This window comes from Drosophila sulfurigaster, chromosome 2L, assembly GCF_023558435.1.
Source record: "Drosophila sulfurigaster albostrigata strain 15112-1811.04 chromosome 2L, ASM2355843v2, whole genome shotgun sequence".
NCBI lineage: Eukaryota > Metazoa > Arthropoda > Insecta > Diptera > Drosophilidae > Drosophila > Drosophila sulfurigaster.
The window spans coordinates 26,713,210-26,740,484 of record NC_084881.1 but is presented as its reverse complement, the minus strand read 5'-3'; the positions used below and the strand labels follow the sequence as shown (position 1 = coordinate 26,740,484).

The window sequence follows — 27,275 nt, the reverse complement described above, 5'->3', positions numbered from 1 at the left end:
CCCTCAAAGTATGCAACAAAAATTACATTTCTTTAGCGCCAATTTCAAATTCGTTTTTTGGTTATATCTCGGCCAAATCTTTAAGGATCTGACAAGTTTATACATTTTTGTAATTGACATTTTAAATTAAGTTAAATCTTGTGGACAATAATTTACTCTATATTAAGTAATGTACAAAATTATGTTTCATATAAATACAATATTGTAATTTAAATTAATATAAATTTTCATCATTTTCATTATGCTAATTCAACAGTTTAGAAGCGTATCTTGTTGCGATTGGGACGCTTTACAAGACTCTTCCTGACGTGCACTTTTTTAAGTTTAAGTTTTTTGCGCTGTGCCTGAGATTTCTGATGAGCCCGTTTGCGAAGATAGTAAATCTCGCGAATGAGACTGTGACCCTGATCCTCATCACGCAAAGTAGCCGAGAACTCATTGAAGTAATTGCCAGCAATGGTGAGAGTCTCGTCGATCTTCATGTAGGGGCCATAGAGAGTGGTCATGGGTGGCCAGTAGCCTGCTTTGTAGGAGCCCAGCGGATTGCCAGTGATGACAAAGTTGGTCCACAGATCCACCATGCGGCGAGCCATTGCCTCATCGGGCGGACTGAGACGCTGCACATGCTCCGGATAGGGGAAAAGATAAAGCGCTTCGTCTGTGAGTGAAACGCCCGCCTTGAAAGGACTTTGCATATTCGTTTCCTCGTCCATTTCGCGATAGCGATTGAACTCGCCCGCATAGTCGAAGGAGTAGAGGAATGTGTTGTCCGGATTGTGTTTGTTGTTCATGTTCAGTGCCAACAACACAGGAAGCTTGTGGTTCAGTGTGCCCGCCACCTGAGAAATAAGAAAAGATTGTTACTCTGACCGACTCTTCGCAATCGCAGTACTCACATCAATTAGCCTGGGTATCAGCATATCGAAAGTGCCATTCTCGAGCAGCTGGCGATTGAAGAAGTCATGTGTGATGAAGCTGGTGAGGAGCATGGTCTTGTCAGTGCCCACAACCTGGCGTATGATGTGATCGATGTAGTTGTAGGTGTTGTACTCGTCATCCGGTATCTTTCCCTCGAAATCGTTCTCCACAATCTCGTTAAGCACACGCGTGCCTGCGTTCTTGGGACAGCCGCCCATGGCAGGATACGAGAAGTTGGACTCCAGCATCAGATCATAGGGATGCTTGGGCAACACGCCACTCGGTCCACCGATGGTAAACTGTATGCCTCCAGTGTGTCCAATGCCCAGATCAGATTTCTCCAACTGTCAACAAGAAGAGAGTACAGTATTGAGTGTTTAAAGTTCTAGTAGTGAGGGGAGTGGAGTGACATTCACTTACCGCATGGTCCATAAAGGCATTCAGCAGCTCCATGGCACTGAGCTCCATCAGACAATTGTTGAGATCACGCACAGTGACCATTTGGCACTCGGCCTTTTGGGCAATCTCCTGGGCATGCTTGCGAGGATTCTCCTCCAGAAAGATGGGCATGATGGCGGAGCCAGAGTGATAGATCACCTGACTGAAGAGACCATGTTGCACCATCGGCGAAAGTGTCAGCAGATGCGCTATGGCTGCTCCACCCACCTGACCCGCAACGGTTACTCGACTTGGATCGCCGCCAAAGTATGTGATGAAGTGCTTGACGAACTGCAGCGCCAGAAAGATATCGAGGAAGCCCGCATTGCCTGGAATCTCATCGGTCTTGGTGGACAGAAAGCCAAAGGGGCCAAGGCGATACTGCGGCGTCACCAGCACTACATCCTTCTCCAGCAGATAGTCTGGCGGTGCCTCAGAGTTGCTGCCCTCGTAGAGATATTCCCCGTGGATGTAGACAAGCACCGGCAATGCGCCAGTTACATTTGGTGTCGTGATTGTCATGGTGAGGCAATCCTCCACGTCGAGCACATCGTCCAGCTTGGTCAGCGAATCCATGGACACCACCGAGGGGCAGCCAATCTTCTCGGCCGTCGCATCCATCACATCCTCCCAGGGCTCTATGGGACGCGGTGGCTGCACAGAGGAGGGAATTGAATTAATGATGCGTCATAAATCAAAAGACTGCAAAGTGATTCGTTTAATGATTTTTAACCTTTTAAAGACTTGTGTTTAAAATGTGTTAACTCAACTATAAACATTGGCCAAAATTGGAAAGAGAAAGAAACTCAAGAAATAGAGCAAAACTAAAAGTTAATTTAGTGAACTTCTTGAAATATGAATTCTTTAAAGTGTTTTTTGTTGTGCAATCAACCTAATAAACAGAGTTCCAAATAATCTCAATACGTTTAAAATGGAAATAAAAATAATAAATCAATCTGAAGGCAATGATTAATTTATTATTTTTATTTCCATTTTAAACGAATTGGATCTTATAAATTGGCGTTGTTTAGAACTACGTTTATTAGGTTATTATTTTTAAATGTGTACTCTTGTTTTAGTTTTAGGAGCTATTCACTGATGAAGTTTATAATAAAAAAAGCTGAGAAAGCTGTTTAACATAATATGAGATTATTTTGAATTTTGCTCTCGGTTCAAACTTCTTGATTTCATAATGTATTCTTGATATGTTTTTCTCTATGTTCTTCTAATTTGCTCTGGCTCATATCATTGCAATAAAGACTTGGTTTTGTTATTTCAATAAAATAGTAATAACTTAAAGCTTACCTTGAATCGATATTGTCCCGTTGGCGGCTCGGCGTATCTCATATCCACAAACTGTAGAACTTCTCGATTAGTCCACGCTGTCTCGATGACTTTGCCCTGAACGGCGCCCAGTTTTGGCAGCTCGACAATTGTGTCCTTGTCCTCATCGTATTGTTTGCCACGCACTCGTGCCTCAACAGCTAAGAGCAAAGCGATAATGATGACGATGAAGAAGACTACAGATCCAGATGACATAGATGAGCAGGAGAATGAAGACGACAGCACTCGAATACGCACGAAACTCAACTGAACCTTGGAAGATGATCCGGTTGAGCTTTTTGCCCAGGTCGAACTTGTCCGCGAATGAAAAGAAAGAAAAATAAATAGAAAAAGTTTCACCCCGGTGCGCATAGATCATGAACAGAGACTTGGAGACTCGGAGCCGGGCCTTTAGCATCCATATGTATATGCTAAGAAGAACGCCGAAAAAAAGAATGCCGAAAATGGAATGGCATCACAGACTCGAAGACTCGAGACTACATTGTGATCCATGCATATAAGAGATGTGAAAAACGGTGTCCCATTGCTTTTAATGGTGTGCAAATAATTAATTATGGAATTCGTTTGCTCCGGTTTTGTTTTTGTTTACGTTGTTTCGGTTTCGGTTGTTGTTGTGGTTGTTGCGGTCTTCTTAAAAGTAAAAGCATCACAAAGTGCCAGCAATTTGCTAATTGTCTGGCAAGAGGTCAATTCCAGCTGAGCCAATCACGAGCTGAACCAATTTGGTCAGCTGATCGTCACATTTGGTAACACACAGCATTAATACTTGTCGACGTATTCTCGTAAATAGTTTTGTCGGTCTTCTGACGTTTGTCTTTCTCACGACGAAAGTCCAAGCTTCAATTATGCGTTTAAAGCTGCGGGCCAATGAATTTAAATTTTTAATTAATATTCATCTCGATGGCGGCGGCGGCGGACGGAGGTTTGCGGCTACTGGTTTTCGAACTTAGTCTCAATTCGCGCACATCAAAATTAATCACTGCGAGCAGCGGGTGAAAGCATTTACCATTAAATACAAAACCTTAAACCAGGCAGCCGCTATAAACTTTGACAGGTCAACAACCTTTTTGAGCTGAACTCTTAACTCTTCTTGCTATTTATGTATATATGCTTGTATTATCACATACATTATCAATAATTTAACATAAATTTAACCCGTTGATGATAACATAATACTTGGAGAATTCTTTAGAATGCCACCTCCGAATGAATTATTCAAACAATATATTTATACTCGACCCGCAGAAAGTGTTAAATCACATTTTCAAATCAAATCATTAATATGCTCGTATTGTTTTGCTGCTCAAATGCCTCACATACGAATTAGTTCTCAGTGGCGCATTTGAAATTTTTCATTTCAAACTTTGGTCCTTCAATATTCACGCATCCCGTATTTGTTCCTCCCTTTGGTTCTCCTTTTCTCCACATCTTGTGTCGACTTGAACGCGGTTCTCGGTCAACTACAATCGAATCTCAATCGAAATTTTAGAGGTTAACTACGCTCGCTAACTTTAGAACACAAACTGTAGCCAATTAATACTTTACACTATTTAACAAATGTGCATTATTCGCTTTAAAACGATAATTACATAATAGATGTAGATAACATCCTACAATTAGTCACATAGATTCAAAGTTTTCTACAACTTATGGTTGCTTAAATATAAAACAGTTTTATAAATCTCACAGATTCGTATTGAGCTTTGGAGCTATGCATGATCGAACTACTTCAAACGTTACACTTTTGTTACTCAGATGGATGTATATAATTCTATTATCACATACAAAATAAGATCGTCAATGTTACTATAATAAACTTTTGGAAAGATTGCGATATAAATATTTGGGAAATTCTTGTGATCGCCATCATTAATAAATTATTCAAGAGTCCGCAAGAAAATGTTGACATTTACTATCTACATTTCCATATTGAAACAATTTTCAATAAATTTATTCCTCAAATGCCTCACATATGAAATAGTTTTTCGACCGGCAATTCAGATCAATCATTTCAAACCTTGGTCCTTGGATGCCTGCGCATTCCTCACTTGCACTTACCTTTGGTTCTCCTCTTCTCCAATTAAAAAATTCAGCTCTCGATCCAGTGGTGATCGATACGTATTCATCAATTGTCAGCTCATTGACGTCAGTCCAGTAGGTGCCCTTTGCATACAATTTCGGAATGATTGCATCCAGTTCCTCTTGATTATTTAGCGTGATCAAATGGCCACCGTGTCGATGGCATGCAAAGACGGATGCAAACCAAGTGAGTTGCAACGCACTCTCAATGTAATAATATCCAGATCCGATCTGAACAAAGGGTTTTCGCAATTCCCTCTTACGCTTTTCAATTGATTTCATTTGATCGCTCAAATTCTTTCTATTTCTCGAAATGCCTTGCGTATTAGCCGACACCCTGAATTTCTGTGTCTTTAACTCTTTATCAATTTTATCCAGTCTGGCACTCGCATTGACAAATTGCATCGTCTCGTATTCGGTCAAACGGTTATACAGTGTGGCAATTGTGTTATGCAAGGGTTTCAGCTCTTTGAAGCAATAGGCATCGCAAGGAGCAGGTGCTCCGACCACAATTCCTTGCTGCCGAATGAGGAAAACACGTTTAATCAGCTTCTTTAATTTCTGATTACTTATACGTACCACATTATGAAAGGAATACCACAGAGCAAGAATAAGGATGCCTTCCAAATGGAATATCATCTTGTGACGACTTGAACGCGGTTCTCGGTCAACTACAATCGAATCTCAAGCGAGTTATCAAAAGAGAGCTACGTTCGCTAACTTCAGAACACAAACTGTAGACAATTAATATTTTACACTATTTAACTAAATGTTTATTATTCGCTTTAAAACAATAATTACATAATATATGTAGATAACATTCAACAATTAGTCACATAGACTCAAAGTTTATAAAACAGTTTTATAAATCTCACAGATTCGTATTGAGCTTTGGAGCTATGTATAATCGAACTACTTCAAACGTTACACTTTTGTTACTCAGATGGATGTATATAATTGTATTATCACATACAAAATAAGATCGTTAATGTTACTATAATAAACTTTTGGAAAGATTGCGATATGAATAATTTAAAAATTCTTAAGATCGCCATCAATAATAAATTATTCAAGAGTCCGCAAGAAAATGTTGACATTTACTATCTACATTTCCATATTGAAACAATTTTCAATAAATTTATTCCTCAAATGCCTCACATATGAAATAATTTTTCGACCGGCAATTCAGATCAATCATTTCAAACCTTGGTCCTTGGATGCCTGCGCATTCCTCACTTGCACCTGCCTTTGGTTCTCCTCTTCTCCAATTAAAAAATTCAGCTCTCGATCCAGTGGTGATCGATACGTATTCATCAATTGACAGATCACTGACGTCAGTCCAGTAGGTGCCCTTTGCATACAGTTTCGGAATGATTGCATCCAGTTCCTCTTGATTATTTAGCGTGATCAAATGGCCACCGTGTCGATGGCATGCAAAGACGGATGCAAACCAAGTGAGTTGCAACGCACTCTCAATGTAATAATATCCAGATCCGATCTGAACAAAGGGTTTTCGCAATTCCCTCTTACGCTTTTCAATTGATTTCATTTGATCGCTCAAATTCTTTCTATTTCTCGAAATGCCTTGCGTATTAGCCGACACCCTGAATTTCTGTGTCTTTAACTCTTTATCAATTTTATCCAGTCTGCCACTCGCATTGACAAATTGCATCGTCTCGTATTCGGTCAAACGGTTATACAGTGTGGCAATTGTGTTATGCAAGGGTTTCAGCTCTTTGAAGCAATAGGCATCGCAAGGAGCAGGTGCTCCGACCACAATTCCTTGCTGCCGAATGAGGAAAACATGTTTAATCAGCTTCTTTAATTTCTGATTACTTATACGTACCACATTATGAAAGGAATACCACAGAGCAAGAATAAGGATGCCTTCCAAATGGAATATCATCTTGTGACGACTTGAACGCGGTTCTCGGTCAACTACAATCGAATCTCAAGCGAGTTATCAAAAGAGAGCTACGCTCGCTAGCTTCAGAACACTAACTGTAGACAATTAATATTTTACGCTATTTAACTAAATGTGTATTATTCGCTTTAAAATAATAATATATGTATATAATTGTATTATCACATACAAATTAAGAGCGTCGATGTTACTACAATATAATAAACTGTTTGAAAGATTGCGATATAAATATTTGGGAAATTCTTGTGATCGCCATCATTAATAAATTATTCAAGAGTCCGCAAGAAAATGTTGACAATTACTACATTTCCATATTGAAACAATTTTCAACACATTTATTCCTCATATGCCTCACATATGAAATAGTTCTTCGTGTAGCAATTGTAATCATTCATTTCAAACGTTGGTCCTCTAATGCCCATGCAATCTTCTTGGTCTCCTCCGTTTGGTTGTCCTTTTTCCCACTTAAGAAATTCAGCTCTCGACCCAGTGGTGATCGATACGAAGTCATTAATTGACAGATCATTGACGTCAGTCCAGTAGGTGCCCTTTGCATACAGTTTCGGAATGATTGCATCCAGTTCCTCTTGATTATTAAGCGTGATCAAATGACCACCGTGTCGAACGCATGCGTGGACGGCTGAAAACCAACTGAGTTTGAGCTCACCCTCAATGTAATAATATCCAGATCCGATCTGAACAAAGGGTTTTCGCAATTCCCTCTTAGGCTTTTCAATTGATTTCATTTGATCGCTCAAATTCTTTCTATTTCTCGAAATGCCTTGCGTATTAGCCGACACCCTGAATTTCTGTGTCTTTAACTCTTTATCAATTTTTTCCAGTCTGGCACTCACATTGACAGATTGCATTGTCTCGCATTCGCTCAAACGATGATTAAGTGTGGCAATGTTGTTGTGCAGGGGTTTCAGATCTTTGAAGCAGTAGGCATCGCAAGGAGCAGGTGCTCCGACCACAATTCCTTGCTGCCGATGGGGGAAAACACGATTAATCAGCTTCTTTAATTTCTGATTACTTATACGCACCACATCATCAAAGGAATGCCACAGAGTAAGAATAAGGATGCCTTCGAAAGTCAATATCATCTTATATCGACTTAAACCGGTTCTCGGTCAACTACAATCGAATCTCAATCGAAATATCAGAAGTTAACTACGCTCGCTAACTTCAGAACACAAACTGTAGCCAATTAAACTAAATGTGCATTATATCCGCTTTAAAATAATAATTACATAATAGATTTACATAAGATCCAACAATTAGTCACATTGACTCAAAGTTTTCTATAAATTATGGTTGCATTCTTATAAGACATTTTTATAAGTCTCACAGATTCGTATTGAGCTTTGGCATAACTCCATATATAATCGAACTACTTCAAACTTTTGTTACTCAGATAAATCTATATAATTGTATTATCACATACAAATTAAAAACGTCGATGTTACTATAATAAACTGTTTGAAAGATTGCGATATAAATATATTACTATCTACATTTCCAAAATGAAACAATTTTCAAGACTTTTATTCCTCAAATGCCTCACATATGAAATAGTTCGCTGTCAGGCACGGGTAATCATGCATTTCATACTTTGGTGAAACGATGCTCACGCATTCCTCTTTTGCTCCTCCGTCTGGTTGTCCTTTTGCCCACTTAAGAAATTCAGCTCTCCAACCAGTAGTGATCGATACGAAGTCCCAAACTTCCAGATCAGTGACGTCAATCCAGTAGCGGTTCATTGTCAGTTTCGGAATGATTGCATCCAGTTCCTCTTGATTATTTAGCGTGATCAAATGGCCACCGAATCGAAGGCATGCGCGGACGGCTCCAAACCAACTCAATATAACCCCGTCTTCAATGTAATAATATCCAGATCCAATCTGAACAAAGGGTTTTCGCAATTCCCTCTTACGTTTTTCAATTGATTTCACTTTATCGCTCAAATTCTTTCTATTTCTCGAAATGCGTTGCGTATTAGCCGACACCCTGAATTTCTGTGTCTTTAACTCTTTATCAATTTTATCCAGTCTGGCACTCGCATTGACAGATTGCATTGTCCCGCATTCGCTCAAACGGTTATTCAGTATCGCAATGGTGTTGTGCAGGGGTTTCAACTCGTTGAAGCAGTAGGCATCGCATGGTGCAGGTGCTCCGACCACAATTCCTTGCTGCCGAATGAGGAAAACACGTTTAAAAAGCTTCTTTAATTTCTGATTACTTATACGCACCGCATAACGGAAGGAATGCGACAGAGCAAGAATAAGGATGCTTTCAAAAGACAATATCATATTTTGTCGACTTGAACGCGGTTCTCGGTCAACTACAGTCGAATCTCAATCGAATATCAAATGACGGTTACGCTCGCTAACTTTAGAACACAAACTGTAGACAATTAATATTTTACGCTATTTATCTAAATGTGTATTATTCGCTTTAAAATAATAGTATATGTATTTAATTGTATTATCACTTCAAAATTAAGGTCGTCAATGTTACTATAATAAACTGTTTGAAAGATTGCGATATAAATATATTACTATCTACATTTCCAAAATGAAACAATTTTCAACACATTTATTCCTCATATGCCTCACATATGAAATAATTTTTCGTCCAGCATGAGTAATCATGCATTTCATATTGTGGTGAAACGAGGCTCACGCATTCCTCTTTTGCTCCTCCGTCTGGTTGTCCTTTTGCCCACTTAAGAAATTCAGCTCTCGATCCAGTGTTGATCGATACTAAATCATCAACTGACAGATTATTGACGTCAGTCCAGTAGCGGTTCTTTGTTAGTTTCGGAATGATTGCATCCAGTTCCTCTTGATTATTTAGCGTGATCAAATGGCCACCGAATCGAAGGCATAAGCGGACGGCTCCAAACCAACTTATTACAATCGCATCTTCAATGTAATAATATCCAGATCCAATCTGCACAAAGGGTTTTCGCAATTCCCTCTTACGCTTTTCAATTGATTTCACTTTATCGCTCAAATTCTTTCTATTTCTCGAAATGCGTTGCGTATTAGCCGAAACCCTGAATTTCTGTGTCTTTAACTCTTTATCAATTTTATCCAGTCTGGCACTCGCATTGATCGATAGCATTGTCTCGCATTCGCTCAAACGATTATTAAGTGTGGCAATGGTGTTGTGCAGGGGTTTCACCTCGTTTAGGCAGTAGGCATCGCATGGTGCATGTGCTCCGACCACAATTCTATGCTGCCGAGGGAAGAAAACACCTTTAAACAGCTTCGTTAATTTTATTACTTATACGCACCGCATAACCGAAGGAATGCCATAGAGCAAGAATAAGGATGCCTACCAAATGGAATATCATCTTGTGACGACTTGAACGCGGTTCTCGGTCAACTACAATCGAATCTCAAGCGAGTTATCAAAACAGAGCTACGCTCGCTAGCTTCATAACACAAACTGTAGACAATTAATATTTTACACTATTTAACTAAATGTTTATTATTCGCTTTAAAACAATAATTACATAATATATGTAGATAACATTCAACAATTAGTCACATAGACTCAAAGTTTATAAAACAGTTTTATAAATCTCACAGATTCGCATTGAGCTTTGGAGCTATGTATAATCGAACTACTTCAAACGTTACACTTTTGTTACTCAGATGGATGTATATAATTCTATTATCACATACAAAATAAGATCGTCAATGTTACTATAATAAACTGTTTGAAAGATTGCGATATAAATATTTGGGAAATTCTTGTGATCGCCATCATTAATAAATTATTCAAGAGTCCGCAAGAAAATGTTGACAATTACTATCTACATTTCTAAATTGAAACAATTTTCAACATATTTATTCCTCATATGCCTCACATATGAAATAGTTCTTCGCGTCGCAATTGAGATCATTCATTGCAAACGTTGGTCCTTCGATGTCTGCGCATTCCTCCTTTGATCCTCCGTTTGGTTCTCCTTTTGCCCACTTAAGAAATTCAGCTCTCGATCCAGTGGTGATCGATACGAATTCATCAACTGTCAGATCATTGACGTCAATCCAGTATTTGCCCTTTGCATACAGTTTCGGAATGATTGCATCCAGTTCCTCTTGATTATTTAGCGTGATCAAATGGCCACCGTGTCGAAAGCATGCATGGACGGCTGAAAACCAAGTGAGTTGCAACGCACTTTCAATGTAATAATATCCAGATCCGATCTGAACAAAGGGTTTTCGCAATTCCCTCTTACGCTTTTCAAATGATTTCACTTGATCGCTCAAATTCTTTATATTTCTCGAAATGCGTTGCATATTAGCCGACACCCTTAATTTCTTTAACTCTTTATCAATTTTATCCAGTCTGGCACTCGCATTGACAGATTGCATTGTCTGGCATTCGCTCAAACGATGATTAAGTGTGGCAATGTTGTTGTGCAGGGGTTTCAACTCGTTGAAGCAGTAGGCATCGCATGGTGCAGGTGCTCCGACCACAATTCCTTGCTGCCGAAGGAGGAAAACACGTTTAATCAGCTTCCTTAATTTCTGATTACTTATACGCACCACATTATCAAAGGAATGCCACAGAGCAAGAATAAGGATGCCTTCGAAAGTCAATATCATATCGTGTTGACTTGAACGCGGTTCTCGGTCAACTACAATCGAATCTCAAGCGAGTTATCAAAAGAGAGCTACGCTCGTTAACTTCAGAACACAAACTGTAGACAATTAATATTTTACACTTATTAACTACATATATGTGCATTATATCCGCTTTAAAGTAATAATTACATAATAGATTTACATAACATCCTACAATTAGTAACATTGAATCATTAATTCAAACTTTTTAATAATTTATGATTGAATGTATATTAAACATATTTATAAATCTCACAAATTCATTTTGAACTTTGGAGCTATGTATAATCAAAGAAAGTATTTCAAACGCAACACTTTTGATATTCAGATATAACGATATAATTGTAATATCACATACAATAAACTGTTCGAAATATTCCTATTTATGTAAATATTTAGGAAACTTTTAATCACGAACTCCAAGAAATTATTACTATTAACACATTTATTTCGTATTTATTTTGTACACTCGCACATATTTGTATTATTCCTCAAAAGCCTCACAAATGAAATTCATCTTCGTAGAGCATTTAAAATCATTCATTCTAAAATTGTATCCACCGATGCTCACACAATTCTCAATTCCTCCTCCGTTATTTGGCTCCCACATTCCCCAGTTAAGAAATTCAGCTCCGAAACCAGTGGTGATCGATAGGAATTCATTCTCTTTGTTGAGATCATTGATGTCAGTCCAGTATGTACCATATTTTTGCAGTCTCGGAATGAGTGCATCCAGCTCCTCTTTATTATTCAGCCTGAGCAAATGTCCACCGTATCGAAGGCATGCGTGGACGGCTCCAAACCAATTAAGTTTCGTTGTGTGTTCAATATAATAATATCCGGATCCGATTTGAATAAAGGGTTGTCGCAATTCCCTCTTACGCTTTTCAATTAATTTACCTTGGTCTCTCAAATTCTCTCTATTTTTGAAAATCTCATGCGAATTCGACAATATCGTGAATTTCTGTTGCTTTAACTCTTCATCAATTCTATTCACTCTGGCACTGGCATTGATGGAGTGCTTTGACTCGCATACTCTCAAATGATTATTCAGTGTGGCTATGGTGGAGGTCAAGGGCTTTAACTGTCTCAAGCAGAAGGCTTCGCATGTCATAGGTTGGACCATAATAGCTTGCTGCCAAAGGACGAAAAAAGTACGTTTAAGCAGCTGCATTAATTTCTTATTATATACGCACCGCATAACCAAAGGAGTGCAACAGAACAGGCATAAGGAAAAGTAATATCATCTTGTACCAACTTTTGCGGAGTTATCGCTTATAACGAAGCTTGTCAATAGTTGAGCTCAACTGGAGGCGGATCTCAGTCGAAATATCTTAAGTTAGCTACGCTCACTAAGCACAACTAAATTAAATCTGTATTCTATCCGTTTTTTACACAGTGATAAAAGCTAAAAATTCTGCATTTCATTATAATTTCACACAGGAAAAGAACGGAGTGTAACAAATTTAGTTTACCCTATAACAAATTGTAAATATAAACCAATGAATATATACAATATGTATATTGATTTAAAGTATCGAAGAAGTTTTCTAAGTTGTTCCTGTTTTATACCCGCTCCCCAAAGGGTAGAAGGGTATTATAACTTTGTGCCGGCAGGAAATGTATGTAACAGGTAGAAGAAGGCATCTCCGACCCTATAAAGTATATATATTCTTGATCAGCGTCAACAGCCGATCGTCTCTAGCTATGTTCGTCTGTCCGTCTGTCTGTATGAAGCACTGGATCTCAGAGACTATAAGAGATAGAGCTATATTTTTTTTTTTACAGCATTTGTTATGTTTCCACGCAGATCAAGTTTGTTTAAAATTTTTGCCACGCCCACATCCGCCCCGCAAATCAAAACAAGTAAGAAAGTTACAGTTGAGGGGGTCTGAGTTGCTTTGGCCGACAATCTGGTCCATTGTGCCGTCTATGGTATATTTTGAATGTTGTACTATATCGATATACCAAACATACCATTTGGTATATTTTAGTATTTTATAGTATTTTTGGTATATTTTGAAAATAATACCGCAATATTTTGCCTTTATTAAAAATGCGTAGCGGGTATCTCACAGTCGAGCACACTCGACTGTAACTTTCTTATTTGTTTAGTTTTGTTATGATTCATATTTAATTATAAACATTTGCTTCGTAATACCATAAAAAATTTGTTTGTTCACATATAATTCGATATCAATACGATAACGCAAAAAATGAATTTATTACTAATCTGTAAGATGTGTTGTTTTATAACATCACATTGAATCATTAACTTAAGTTTATCTACTTGAATGTAAACTAAACATTTTAATACATTATTTATAATTGCACACCAATTGAAATATTTCATACACATTACGTTGGCCCACTTTCGATAATACAATAAACTGCTCGAAAGACTACGATATAAATACTTGAGAAATTTTTAAAAACTCCACTTCCAATGAATTATTCAAGAGTCCGCAAAAAAGTGTTAAGTCATGATAAGAAATCAATTCATAACTATTATGCCATTTCCATATTGTAATAATTCAAAAGACATTTATTTATTTTTTATTTTGTACACTCGCATATTATGTATTGTTTCATTCCTCAAATGACTCACAGATGAAATACGTCTCTGCGCCGCATTTAAAGTCATTCATTTGAAAACCTATTCCAAACATATTCACGCAATGCTCCAATTGCTGTGCATTATTCGGTTCCCCAGTTCTCCAGTTGAGAAACTCTGCCCCCAGGCCTGTTGTCATCGAAAGGAATTCATTCTCATGGCTGAGGTCATTGATGTCAATCCAATAAGCGTAATCTTTATGCAGTTTCGGAATGAGTGCATCCAGTTCCTCGCGATTGTTCAGCTCAAGCAAATGTGCACCGTATCGATGGCATGTGTGGACGGCTGCGAACCAACTGAGTTTCATCGCATTCTCGATGTAATAATATCCAGATCCGATCTTCTCAAAGGGTTTTCGCAATTCCCGCTTATACTTTTCAATTGACTTCATTTGGTCCGTCAAATTATGTTTATTTTCCTGAATAGCTGCTGCATTTGTGGCTTGAATTGCTTGCTGTGCCAGCAACTGTTGCTCAATTTTATCCAGTCTGTCGCTGGCATTGACCGATTTCATTGCTCCGCATTCTTCCCACCGATTTTGCATAATGGATATGTGCTCCAACATGGGCTTCAACACATTGAAGCAATAGCTATCGCATGGGTTTTCTTTGATCACCAGCTGATCGTCTGCATTTTGCTGAACGAATGAAGTGTTCGTTTAAGCAGCTGCACGAATAACTAATTACGTATACGCACCGTGTGTCCAAAGGAGTGCAGTAGAGCGAGCACAACGATGGCTCTCAAAAGGAATAACATTTTTGAACCGACTTACGTCAAAGCTTCTCAATAACTGAGCTCGACTCTGAGCGAATTCAAGTCGAAACATGATTAATTCACTACAGCGAAAACTCAAAAACACAAACCGTTTGTAACTTGCGACGATAGTAAGCTAATTCACAATAATATTTAGACTGTATACTTATGCATACTCTATGCAAATTTGGGTATATAAGAATTTATATTATACATTTACTGCAATGTATTTGTATATAAAAATAAACACATTTTTGTCTATTAGATCTGCAAAAAATGCACATATAATTTTAGTATATACGAATTCCCTAAATTGCCAACTTTATTGTAAAGTTCTGCATTGATTAAAATAGTTTAGACGTTACAAATCTCTTTGTAAAATAAAAGTACCCACGAAATAAAATAATTTAGTATTTATCAGAAATAAACTGCACAGCACACATATTAAAAGAAACTCGTACTTACTTCCGTTCTCTGGCGCTGATAAAAAATGTTACATTTATTACGAGTGATGTGGCTGGGCGAACAGTCCAGATTTTAATTGGGAATCCACAAAAAGTGCTCTCCATATTTTTATTTCTCACTTCACTGTTGGACACTTAATACCTTGGCAGGTTTGTAGTTGCGTCGTTTGGCAATGAATACCAAATTCTGACCACGCGCCTCGTTATCAGCTGCCTCCTCTTCCTCATCTTCTTGCTCGTCATCCTCCTCTTCCTCCTCTACGTTCAGTTTAGAGGGATTCTTCTCCCGCCTATCGAAAGCATCGCGCAGCACAGCCTCAAGTTCGTAATAATCATCATTGATGAGGCTGTAACCCTGCTTCACCTCCTGCACAGCAATGCTGTACTCATCAAGATAGTTCTCCCCGAAGGTGACAGTGCGTCCGATGTGCATGTAGGGACCAGTCTCGTCACTCAACGATGGCCAAGCGGGCACTCCCTCGGCTCTAGGGATGCCATCGGCTGCAAAGGAGGTCCAGAGGGCGACCATTCGCTTGGCAATCTTCACATCGCGATTGGCATTGATCATGTGAACACGTGGCCAGGGGAAGAGATAGAGATTCTCGTCGGTGAGACTAACGCCCATGTCGAAGGGCACATCGACAGCCTCATCATCGCTGGTGGCATACCGATTCAACTCTCCTTCATAGTCGAAAGTGTAGAGGAAGGTGTTGTTCGGCAGCTTCTTGGCATTCGCTTGCAGCACAAGCAACACGGGATTCTTTAGAGCAATCGTGCTACAGAGCTGAGAAATAATGAAGAACATATTATATTATTATTGATATTATTAACTCGATTGGAAAGCACACTCACATCGATCAGTCCAGGTGTCAGGCGCTTGAAGCTGCCGTTCTTGATGTCCGCCTCGGTGAAGATGTATTCCTCGGCAAACTCCCGCCAAGAGCCGGTGGGATCGTCTCCGTTGATCTGCTCGATGATCGTATCAATGTACTTGGCTCCCGTCATTTTGGCATTCGAGGTGCTCTCGTTCAAGTTTTCCACAAATATGTCTGCAATGAGAAGTTAGAATATAATGATGAGTATAATAGGAAATACATCAGTTAATCCCGCACATCTTTTAGTTGATGCTCTCAAGTCTTGATGTATTAACTATAATGAGAAACCTAGATATTAAATAATTAGAAACTGTTTCCCAAGTTAAGCTTAATTTATAATTGAGTTTAACTTCCCAATAATTATAATAATATGTTTTATTTTCTAGCTATCTGCGCATGACATGCATATTAGTTTGACCCACTTTTGACCCGTCGAAGACTTAATTGATTTAAAACTGGTTTAAGCTCTGTTATGAATACAATGAAAACCTGTTTCAATAATTCTTTTCCAGCTTATTTTGCAACGTCCATAGATGGTGTATATGATTATAAATTCGTAGATATTTCGGTTCATTTCGGCATCTCATTTCTTTCTTCTCTTAAGTCTTTCATTGCTACGTCCCTAGATAGTTAAAGTGGTTAATTCCGAAATATTTCTTTTGATTTTAGCTTTTAATCTCTGTCGTCTGTTTTCTTCCGCTTCTTTTTGTATTTTTGCTAGCTTAAATATTCCTTCTTTTCTTTTCCCTATACCTATTATGTATTCCTAGTAATCGTTCCCTTCTTTTTGCATTCTTTTTCGTACTCCCAACTGGTCTGTTCTACTCTACTCTCAACTCAAAATTTTCTTCCCCCCTTCCCAGTCTTACCTCTCATCATGAAGGTGCCGCCGTGCTTGACGCTGCCGCCCAATGTGGGATACGCCTTGAAGTTCTCCGCAGCAAGCAAACGTCCCGGATGCTCGGGGAGAATTCCTGACGGTCCGCCAATGACCAACTGAATGCCACCGTAGGCTCCAGCACTGAGCGATGGCTTATTCTCGCCATGCACACTGAAGGCAGCCAGCAACATGGTGGCGTTCATACGATTGAAACATCTGTGCAGAGAATCTGTTTTGGTCAGACTCTTGCAGCCAGCGATGCGAGCAATTTCCTTGGTTGATGCCAAAGGCGAATCCGTAATAAAAGCGGGCGACAGCGCTGTGCCCGACTGATAGATGACCCGATGGAATAGATCCTTAGGCACAGCCGGACTCAAGGTGAGCACATTAATGAGAGCAGCACCGCCTACTTGGCCAAAGAGTGTCACACGCTCCGGATCACCGCCAAAGGCAGCGATGTGCTCCTGAATCCATTTGAGGGCGAGTATCAGATCGGTAACTGCGGCATTTCCGGGCATTTCCTCGCTGAGCGTGGAGAGGAACCCAAAGGGACCCAGACGATAACGAACCGAAACCAGGACCACATCGTGCTCCAGCAGATAGCCTGGAGCGGCCTCCACGCTGTCGCCATCATAGAAGAAGTCACCGTGCACATAGACCATCACAGGAGCATTGCCCTCCAGCTAAGGGATGAGTAATTAGTTAAAGCCAGTTTATAGGAGAATAAGAGCAAAGCACTTACCGACTTGGTGTTGACTGTGAGACGCAGACAATCCTCGATATCGACACCATTCTCCTCGAGGCTGGCGAACTTCACCAGGTTCTGTATGGAGGGGCAACCAATGTGATGTTTGTGCGCTTGCAGAATGCCCTTCCAAGGAGCAATAGCCTCAGCTGCCTGTAGGAAATTGAATTAGTTACAGTTTAAATAAACTGCTCTTTACTCACCTTGAAGCGTTCGGCTTTGCCATAGGGAATATCGAAGAACTGCATGATGCTTTTGCCAGTCCAGTCTGTTAACGCAGTGCGTCCTCGAATCTTGCCCAAAGTTGGCAACGTAGTTGTGAACACCTTGCTGTTGGCATTAGCATTTAAATTGGGTTTATTCTGCTGCGTCTGTGGTTTGGGTCTCTGCTGCTTCTGTGGTCGATTTCCCTGTTGTTGAATGGGACGTCTGTTGGGATTGAAACCCGGCTTGGGTCTCTGTGGTTTATTGTTCTTATTTTTGTTGTTGTTGTTGTTCTGGGCAGATGCACTGCTAATGAAAGCGAGTGCTAGAAATGCTACCAAGAGCAGCAGCAGGACACTGCGTAGTTTTGCCATTTCGATGTGTGTGTGTTTTTCACCCGTTCCAGACGCCTGTCCAAGCTCAACTGTTCATCAACATCGGCATCTGGTCACCACGAAGACTTTCTTCTCGATATCTTTTGGCATAATTAAGTGTCTCTCGATCAATGGCAACAACTGCCGTCGGTTCCACTTTAGACGAGTGCTCTTCTCTTCCTAGGAAATGGGGTCAAGTCGCCTCAAGTTCTTCGTCTCAATCGAACACAATCCAATTCGCCAACCAATATTTTGATTATGAATATTAATAGCAACAGCATCAAAAGATCTCGCCCTAAGGGGCGTAACTTGAGAGAAGCTGCTTGCATGAATTATGCTTGATTTCGAAAGTAAAACACAGTCGCCAACCTACTTCTTGACCCCTTTCTAGGTAATATGTCAATATATGCTGAATCTGCATATCTATCTATCGGCTAATAGGCGACTAATATCGCTTATTAATCAAGCGACTTAGGTCTATTAGATTTACAGACTACTATAAAAGAGATATCTATCTTTTAATGAATCGAATCGGTGTTTAAACTGCTATTAATCAAACAGAATGTAAATTTGGGCACTGTCACAGACTGCCGCATACTCTTACACTCATTATAAATATGGGTTTGAGGAAACATGGAAAGGAATTCAGAATATATTCTTTGATTACCTACACTAGTAGTAATCTAAAAACGGCTTAAATCGAAGAACATGAAGATGACATTTCTATACTGTTAAGCTACTAAAATAAAGACATTCTATACTGCACAATGTAGCACAATTGATAACAAAGATCTTATAATGTAAAATAAGTTCACAATTTGAAGTTGTATTACATTCGTTAATACTTTAATCATAAGTTAAACAATCAATTAAATTATAAGTATTCATTAAAATGCATTAGTCTAGATCCATATATGTATTTGTGAGTGGGTGTATGTGTGTGTTTACGATGATTTTCACTAGCTTAAAAACGCACAATTAACAATTGCATAGAAATGCGCAGAATTATTTCTGTTGCTTGAGCTGAGTCCAACGACATCAATTCGAGTCTCATTGCCAAGTTAATTTGAGAACATTTCACTGAATTCTTTTTCTAGTCATTTGTTGTTGGCAATGCAGATGAGCAGCAGCAGCGGCAACGGCGACGGCGGCAGAGACAACGGCAGCGGCTGAGGCAGAAGATCAATATGTATGCGATATTTTGTATATGAAAACGTACACCTGACACTGTGTGTGCGTGCAGAAGAGTGTGTCTGCGGGTGTGTGTGTGTGGTGATGCGAGCGTGCTTATGCGTGTGTGGGCGTTGCGCCCCCTTCTCACCATCTCCATCTCTTCCATTTATATGTAATACAAACGCACAACCGATTTTGTGATGAGTGTTTCGTTGTCATAGAAACTGGTTTGAATTGTCACATTGCCATTTAAGACTTTTGCTGGCATCATTTGCGATTCGGGCGCCGCCTCAATGGTGCTCTGCCAGGTGTTTGTCGTATTCGGGCCCACAAAGCCCATCTCGAAGAACCATTCCTCCATGATGCGGCCCTTGAAAAGAACTTTCTGATCCAGTCGAAAGTTGTCCATGGCCTCAATGGTGCTGAAATTGATTTCTCGTGACACGGCTCGCATATCGAGAATTTTGACTGGCACTCGGGCCTCGTGCTCCACATCGGGGGCGGAGAAGTCCTTGTTCTCCTGCCAGATCACTTTGCCGGTGTCCGCATCGCGCAATATCATGTAGTTGATTTGGAAACCCTTTTGGATTTTCTCGCCGGCGCTGAGGTCATCGGAGCCCATATTAACTAAGCCACTAATTGTGTCACAACCAAAGGGAGATGCTTCTCCTATGCGTATTTAGTTCTTTCGCCTTGCACTTTGCTTTTCGACAGCTCCAGATTATATTTTTGGAAATAAATCAATGTTTATTTTTAATACAAAAATATGTATGTGAACTGTGTCAGCCAAGCAGCTGTGCCAGCCAGCGTGACCGTGTGTAGAATGAGTGTGCACGTTTTGGTATTTCCGTAAATGGTCACTCTATTTGGCTGTAAAAAAACAGTGTTGGAAAGCGCACATTATCACTGTCATTATCAAACTCTGCTGCTGTCTGAATCAGCTGTTCAGCTGTTTGATTTTGTCACGAAAACATTCCAAAAATGATTATTTTTGGCGTTTATATAGTCAGTAAATCGGGTGGCCTGATATTCAATCTGGACAATAATGTACCTCGCATAGAGCACGAAAAGACCTTCACATACCCGCTCGACTTGGTCCTCGACTACGATCCAAAGAAAGTTTCTGTGGTATTCAATCGCAAAGACGGCATCAATAGTAGGCGTTTCCTTTTCTTATTGAATCCTCTTCCAATTTGGATTTATACCAATTTTATATTTCCAGTTGGTCATGTGCTGGTCGCTGTCAATGGCATGCCCGTTAACGGTGGCACATTGGAGGACGGCCGGGATGTGAAAACAACGCTTGAGTCCGCCGAGAATTTCCCCATAAACCTCAAGTTCAGTCGCCCCAAAATGACGACAAATGAGAAAATCTTTCTCGCCAGTATGTTCTATCCGCTCTTCGCCATCGCCAGCCAACTCAGCCCGGAGCCCAAGAGTTCAGGCATCGAGATACTTGAGGCGGACACCTTCACACTGCATTGCTTTCAAACGCTGACGGGCGTCAAGTTTATTGTGATCTCCGAGACGGGACTCAACGGCATGGATCTCTTGCTGAGGAAAGTCTACGAGTTATACTCGGATTACGTACTCAAGAATCCCTTCTATTCCCTCGAGATGCCCATTCGTTGCGAACTGTTCGATAATAAGCTGCAGGAGCTGCTGTCGCAGGTCGAGAAGACGGGGATTAACAATATTGATAAATAAAACTAATTGTACTTTGTTAAATATTTAATTTATTAGCTAATTGTAGTACATCAATAGAGTATGTGTGCTTGGCACACATAATACATCAGGGACTCGCAGTTTTCCGTATTTAAGTATCCCTTGGACATTTTCACACACTTGTCCGTGTCGATGTCCGAATGACATTCATTCCATCTATTGTAGGGCATCGGCTCTCCAGTCGTGATGGATAGAAAAGTTTTTGACAGACTGTTTGAGGATGTCCAGAGGCTATCTGATGGATATAAAGCGGCAAACAAATCCATTTCTGTACTGCTCTCAATGTTCAACAAGTATCCGCCCATCTTACGGCAGTTGTTGACTGCATTATACCAATTGACCTTCTCCTTGGACTCAACGTAATAAAGTTTCTTGCCAATTTGGAGATTGAACTTGCCACATGAGGCAACACATTTTGAAGAATCGCTCAATTGAGTATAAGTTTGTGCTGTAAACATTTCTAGTTTATTTGACAGGACTTTGAATCTTCTTTGACTTACTCACGTATTTCCATCGACATGGACAGATGACACAATTGAAGGCAGAAGAAAATGAAAACTAGTTTCGGACTCATTTTGAATGTTTAAACAGAACTGACGACTTTTTCGGAAAGTCTTCAGCATTTATTCTAAAATTTTGCACTCGCTAGAAATTATCGGAGAATTCGCAAAATCTGATAAAAGTTCGCAATAAAATTAAGAACTGCTTATAAAGAAATTGGGGTAATAACCACTTCAAGAAAGGAAACGGAAGTAACTGTTGTATTAGATATGTACATATTTCTTATTAATGTATTTTTTCACTGTTTGATGTTATGTCATGTGTTAAAAGCACTATAAATTATTCGAATTTGTTAATGGCTTTTAAAGGTGTTTCTGAAGGAAAAACTAAAATGAATGAATGACACAGACGACCAATTTAGTCGTTTAAACATCAAATCAATTTGAATTTGTTTCTCCTTAAGAACGTTACTAGACAATTATATTATTGTCTTAAATACTGTTTTTTTTAGTACAGTAAAAAAAAACAAGTAAGAAAGTTACAGTCGAGTGTGCTCGACTGTGAGATACCCGCTACGCATTTTTAATAAAGGCAAAATATTGCGGTATTATTATCAAAATATACCGAAAATACAGAAAATGCTAAAAATATACCAAATGGTATGTTTGGTATATCGGTATAGTACACCATTCAAAATATACCATAAACAGCACAATGTACCAGATTGTCGGCCAAAGTAACTAAGAGCCCTTGAAAGTAGGCGTTTTTGCCCATACAAAAGTGTTTCTTTAACAACTTCCAAAATTTTTATCTGATCGCAACCAAATTTTCAGGAATCATAACTACTATAGTAATTATTGTATATACCAAACTTAAAATTACGCTTGTTATTCGATTTTTGATTTGCGGGGGCGGAGGTGGACGTGGCAAAAAATTGAAACAAACTTGATCTGCGTGCAAACATAACAAATGCTGTCGAAAAAAAATTATAGATCTATCTCTTATAGTCTCTGAGATCCAGTGTTTCATATAGACGGACGGACAGACGGACATGGTTAGATCGTCTCGGCTGTTGACGCTGATCAAGAATATATATACTTTATAGGGTCGGAGATGCCTCGTTCTACCTGTTACATACATTTCCTGCCGGCACAAAGTTATAATACCCTTCTACCCTATGGGTAGCGGGTATAAAAACATATATTGAGAATTGATAATAACAAAATGATATAAATTTCAATTTCAATATTTGTAAAGAAAGTAAACCTATAGCATATAATTATATTCCACATATGATATAATTATCTAACTTTCTACGTAGGTTAGGTTTTCTACGTAAATCACAAAACGTTTAATTTATTTAAAGTTCATTTGTTAAAGATGAATATAAGTAATATAAAAAGAAAAAGAATCACGCAAAGGAACGATTTTATAATCTATATTGTATATTCTATATCTATACTAAACTAAATAGTTGAATGGTGATATCAACTCCAAAGAATCAATATCATTACTCTAACACAACAAGTGTAAGTGAAATAATATATTAAGTATAATTTCTTTATTAATACATTGATTTAACTCATTATGAATAGCTGTGGATTGTTTAGAATTGACCAATAAATAAATTCGCAAGTTTTATTATAGGAATCTTCTTTTTATGAAAAAGCTAACTAACTTTGTCAGTTATTCGAGAGTATCTGGCAATGGAATTTTTGTAGAACAAAAAAAATTCAGGATAATGTCAATGTTTTGGTGAAACTTTTTTGCTTAGTGACTTCTAATCAAATGGGAAGAGAAAATATCGAGAAACTGTAAATGAACATCTCAAAGGTAAAATTAAAATCATCACAAAAATTCCGAAGCAAATTATGTATTATTCAGAAAACTTTATTAACCCTTTGTAACTCAATACATTATTTTGGCTTCACATATGAATTTCTTCTGTCTATTGAAACAATAAGCATCGTTAAGTTTGAAATATTTGAGTTCAATACAAGATTCAGTTCCACCAAAATTATTGGGCTCTCCTGCATTCCATCTTTCATAAGGTAGAGGTTCTCCTGTGGCAATTGAAATAAATTCCCGATTCCCCGCCAAACAGTATCCAGACACCCAAATATAATTATCTGTAATAACTGTTAAGAGCGCATCCATTTCTTCGCTGCTTTCGATGTTCCACAAATTACCTCCTAGCTTTCGACAAATGTGACTCGCTTGATGCCAGGTTGCATTCTCCTCACTGATTCGGTATAATTTGTTGCCAATTTGAAGCGGGAAATTGCCTTGCAATTCATCATTTGAATTTGATGGGGTAATTATTTCAGACTGAGCTAAAACTTCAATTTCTAAATTAGATCAAGGCTTTTGAATCCTTCGTATTCTTCACTTACTCGTCTTATTTGCCATGGAAGAGTGCATAAGTTGCAGGAAAAATAATAGAAGAGCGTGTTTTCCGATCATGTTGCTGACTTTCGTTGAACTTATGGTTCTGCCCAAATGCTTTCCGAATTTATACTAATCCCAGACTGTGCACTTATCGTACGTGAAGTGGCGATAATTAATAATGTTGTATTCGATCCGCATATAGATTTATGATCATTGTTTATTGATTGATTTATGGGTCTATTGTAAAACTTTTGAGTATTTGATCAGGAGAAATTATAATCTTGCAATCTTTACGGTCGGTATAATGAGCAATTCCTGTTTCATTTCCGTCTTTTTGAAGACTTGATAACGTTCGAATGTAGGTAAACGAATTGTACTTATGAAGCAAGTCAACAAAGATAACAAATCGAATCATTCTCTTAAACTTTCTTTTCATGGTTGCTTTGCATTTCAATCAACATAGTTTGAACAATTCAAATGGTTGAGTTAAACCGTCTTCATAACGTAGAACTTAAAACCTATAGATGAATTGGATATTTGGAATGTCGAAATATCCTGAATTTTCGGGTACTTATGTAAAATGAATTTAAGAATTCCTTGTCTGTGTAAGGGCTTTGCATATGTTAAATAGGAGTTAGATATCAGAATGTTCTTAGCATTCTAATAAAACTCATTCATAATATAGGTATCTTAGTAATTATTCCATTTACCGGGTAATTGTTCCCCACTTAGGATTCCCTTCGAAACTTCAATTATAAGTGTCCGTTTTATTGTCCTCTCCATCTATGAATTTCATTCCATCTATTGCAGGGCATCGGCTTCTCAGTCTTGATAAATAGAATATTTCTTGGCAGACTATTTAAAACTGTCCTGGCAATTCAATAGAAATTATTTATATTTAACATTATAAAGATCCAGTGCGAACAATTAAATCTTCTCTAGTGAAATATTGATTTTATTTATATTAATTTGTTTTATTAATACATTATTTTAGCTTCGCATATAAATTTGCGCAATATAATACACGAATTGTCATTTAACACTGTTCGATCAAATTCACCACAAAACTCAACACCATTACGATTATTGGGCTCTCCAGTGTCCCATCTAAAATATGGCATGCTCTCTCCTGTGGCGATAGAAATGAACTCGCGGTCCTTTGCCAGACAGTATGCGGATATCCAATAACGATCAATGGGTATAATTGAAAGGAGATCATCCATTTCGTCGCTACTTTCAATATTGAGTAAGTTTCCTCCCAACTGTCGGCAAATGTGCGCCGCTGTGTACCAGTTTACATACTGATCTTCAATTCGGTAAAATTTGAGTGTTGCGTACTTAACGCTATTGATCAGGATTCCTGTTTGATTTTGCGATAACGATCAGATGTTGACTTAATGAAGAAAGTTAACAAAAATATGAAATCGAGTCAATCTGTTAAACATTCTATTCTTGCTTGTTTTGTTTCAAATTTAATTCGGGTAAGTTAAACGGTCTTCAGTATCATCATCAATTGACGAATTGAATATTCAGCATGTAGAACTGTTTTGAATTTTGTGGTACATATTTTGTAAAATGAATTTAATAATTCCAAATTCGTTTGAATGATATCTTTGTGTTAAATAGGTACGAGATGTTATGGACTTCATAGAAAAATGGTAGCTTTTGGGTTATCCAAGTATCCATCACACAAAATCTCGTTGAAGACTTTATCAATCCATTTGACATATATGTATGTTTATAGATCGACCTCGTCGTTGAGATTGAAGAAGATTTTATTGTGTTACGTACTCAAGAATTCATGAGAAATATTGATAATAATGTAAATTGTATATTGTTTTTCGTTCGATTTATTTGCCAGAAAAGTATGTGAATTAACTAATTATAATTCATCAATAAAGTATGTGTGCTTGGCACACATAGTACTTCAAATTTTCACAATTTACCGCACTCAGGAATCCCTTGGTCATTTCCACACACAATTCACTATGGTCCAAATATCCCTCCTTCCATCTATTGTAGGGCATCGCCTCTCCAGTCGTGATGGATATAAAAGTTCCTGACAGAATGTTTGAGGATTGATGAACTTTTGCCAGACTGTTTGAGGATGTCCAGAGGCTGTCCGATGGATATAAAGCGGCAAACAAATCCATTTCCGTACTGCTCTCAATGTTCAACAAGTATCCACCCATCTTACGGCAGTTGTTGACTGCTTTATACCAATTGACCTTCTCCTTGGATTCAACGTAATAGAGTTTCTTGCCAATTTGGAGATTGAACTTGCCACATGAGGCTACACATTTCGAAGAATCGCTCAATTGAGTAAAAGTTTGAGCTGTAAACATTTCTAGTTTATTCGACAGGACTTTGAATCTTCTTTGGATTACTCACGTATTTCCATCGACATGGACAGATGACACAATTGAAGGCAGAAGAAAAGGAAAACTAGTTTCGGACTCATTTTGAATGTTTAAACAGAACTGACGACTCTTTTGGAAAGTCTCTAGCATTTATACTAAAATGTACACTCGATTGGTGAAATTATCAGAGATTTTGCAAATACGATAAGAGTTTGCATTGCGACCGTAATAAATTATACAACCACTTATAAGCTAATTGGAGAAATAACCTCTTCAGACAGGGAAACGGAAGTACATTCTCCGCTATAAATATTCTTAAGTACGTGTATTGATAGTACGTATACAAATACAATTTTCATGATTACGGTTGATAATAATGAAAACCGAATTTTAATTGGACTAATCGTCAGTAAATGACTAAATTACCGACCGCATTTTTTCCTAATTCCTGAAAATTTCGTTGCGATCAGATAAAAATTGTGGAAGTTATTAAAGAAATACTTTTGTATGGGCAAAAACGCCTACTTACTAGGGCTTTTAGTTGCTTTGGCCGACAATCTGGCACATTGTGCTGTCTATGGTATATTTTGAATGGTGTGCTGTATCGATATACCAAACATACCACTTGGTATATTTTGAGTATTTTCGGTATGTTTTGAAAATAATACCAATATTTTGCCCTTATTAAAAATGGGTAGCGGGTATCTCACAGTCGAGCACACTCGACTGTAACTTTCTTACTTGTTTCATTTGATTTTGAAAGCTCCATCGGAGGCAGAAAGAGTATTATTCGGAAGTTTACTCCAGTTGTCTTAACTCCACACAAGTTTGCAATACGTTGTGCTCAAAAATAATCTCTTTACTGTTTCAAAGCCGCAT

At 38.4% G+C, this 27,275-nt stretch overlaps 8 protein-coding genes across 12 annotated transcripts; 1 reads left to right on the top strand and 7 right to left on the bottom strand.

The window, feature by feature from the left end:
• Window positions 1-128: 128 nt before the first annotated feature.
• LOC133850375 (glutactin) lies at window positions 129-15,372 on the bottom strand. 2 transcript variants are annotated; one of them, XM_062286454.1, is made up of 6 exons: window positions 5,359-5,507; window positions 4,759-5,298; window positions 2,662-2,992; window positions 1,339-2,010; window positions 897-1,262; window positions 130-839 (listed from the first exon to the last, which is right to left on the bottom strand). In XM_062286454.1, the coding sequence occupies exons 2-6, from the start codon at window positions 4,824-4,826 to the stop codon at window positions 258-260; spliced, it is 2,019 nt and encodes a 672-aa protein (XP_062142438.1). In that variant the 5' UTR covers window positions 4,827-5,298; window positions 5,359-5,507; the 3' UTR covers window positions 130-257. The 2 variants fall into 2 exon arrangements, with proteins under 2 accessions (XP_062142437.1, XP_062142438.1); XM_062286453.1 differs by lacking the exons at window positions 4,759-5,298; window positions 5,359-5,507 and adding an exon at window positions 15,173-15,372 and having other exon boundaries at window positions 129-839.
• On the bottom strand, window positions 8,215-10,161 carry LOC133850378 (accessory gland protein Acp29AB-like). Of its 3 annotated transcripts, XR_009895624.1 has the most exons (3): window positions 10,002-10,161; window positions 8,953-9,943; window positions 8,215-8,892 (listed from the first exon to the last, which is right to left on the bottom strand). XR_009895624.1 is itself a non-coding variant. In XM_062286458.1 (2 exons), the coding sequence occupies exons 1-2, from the start codon at window positions 10,059-10,061 to the stop codon at window positions 8,248-8,250; spliced, it is 705 nt and encodes a 234-aa protein (XP_062142442.1). In that variant the 5' UTR covers window positions 10,062-10,126; the 3' UTR covers window positions 8,215-8,247. The 3 variants fall into 3 exon arrangements, 2 of the variants coding, with proteins under 2 accessions (XP_062142442.1, XP_062142441.1); XM_062286458.1 differs by lacking the exon at window positions 8,953-9,943 and having other exon boundaries at window positions 10,002-10,126; XM_062286457.1 differs by lacking the exon at window positions 10,002-10,161 and having other exon boundaries at window positions 8,953-9,071.
• On the bottom strand, window positions 10,528-11,417 carry LOC133850379 (C-type lectin domain family 4 member M-like). Its single transcript, XM_062286459.1, has 2 exons — window positions 11,263-11,417; window positions 10,528-11,202 (listed from the first exon to the last, which is right to left on the bottom strand). Exons 1-2 carry the CDS (start codon window positions 11,320-11,322, stop codon window positions 10,561-10,563), a joined length of 702 nt encoding a protein of 233 aa, XP_062142443.1. The 5' UTR covers window positions 11,323-11,417; the 3' UTR covers window positions 10,528-10,560.
• LOC133850377 (accessory gland protein Acp29AB-like) lies at window positions 13,525-14,768 on the bottom strand. Its single transcript, XM_062286456.1, has 2 exons — window positions 14,651-14,768; window positions 13,525-14,591 (listed from the first exon to the last, which is right to left on the bottom strand). Exons 1-2 carry the CDS (start codon window positions 14,708-14,710, stop codon window positions 13,929-13,931), a joined length of 723 nt encoding a protein of 240 aa, XP_062142440.1. The 5' UTR covers window positions 14,711-14,768; the 3' UTR covers window positions 13,525-13,928.
• On the bottom strand, window positions 15,293-18,840 carry LOC133850374 (glutactin). The gene is made up of 5 exons (XM_062286451.1): window positions 17,875-18,840; window positions 17,669-17,824; window positions 16,916-17,609; window positions 16,024-16,220; window positions 15,293-15,955 (listed from the first exon to the last, which is right to left on the bottom strand). The coding sequence occupies exons 1-5, from the start codon at window positions 18,247-18,249 to the stop codon at window positions 15,293-15,295; spliced, it is 2,085 nt and encodes a 694-aa protein (XP_062142435.1). The 5' UTR covers window positions 18,250-18,840.
• Window positions 18,841-19,073: 233 nt separating this feature from the next.
• Window positions 19,074-20,247, bottom strand: LOC133850383 (probable cGMP 3',5'-cyclic phosphodiesterase subunit delta). The gene has a single exon (XM_062286464.1). It carries the CDS (start codon window positions 20,042-20,044, stop codon window positions 19,589-19,591), a length of 456 nt encoding a protein of 151 aa, XP_062142448.1. The 5' UTR covers window positions 20,045-20,247; the 3' UTR covers window positions 19,074-19,588.
• Window positions 20,248-20,343: 96 nt separating this feature from the next.
• Window positions 20,344-21,152, top strand: LOC133850381 (trafficking protein particle complex subunit 4). The gene is made up of 2 exons (XM_062286460.1): window positions 20,344-20,578; window positions 20,645-21,152. The coding sequence occupies exons 1-2, from the start codon at window positions 20,404-20,406 to the stop codon at window positions 21,127-21,129; spliced, it is 660 nt and encodes a 219-aa protein (XP_062142444.1). The 5' UTR covers window positions 20,344-20,403; the 3' UTR covers window positions 21,130-21,152.
• Window positions 21,153-21,179: 27 nt separating this feature from the next.
• LOC133850382 (C-type lectin 37Db-like) lies at window positions 21,180-26,751 on the bottom strand. Of its 2 annotated transcripts, XM_062286461.1 has the most exons (3): window positions 26,428-26,751; window positions 26,101-26,371; window positions 21,180-21,357 (listed from the first exon to the last, which is right to left on the bottom strand). In XM_062286461.1, the coding sequence occupies exons 1-3, from the start codon at window positions 26,495-26,497 to the stop codon at window positions 21,180-21,182; spliced, it is 519 nt and encodes a 172-aa protein (XP_062142445.1). In that variant the 5' UTR covers window positions 26,498-26,751. The 2 variants fall into 2 exon arrangements, with proteins under 2 accessions (XP_062142445.1, XP_062142446.1); XM_062286462.1 differs by lacking the exons at window positions 26,101-26,371; window positions 26,428-26,751 and adding an exon at window positions 21,652-21,842 and having other exon boundaries at window positions 21,180-21,595.
• Between the last annotated feature and the right edge of the window lie 524 nt (window positions 26,752-27,275).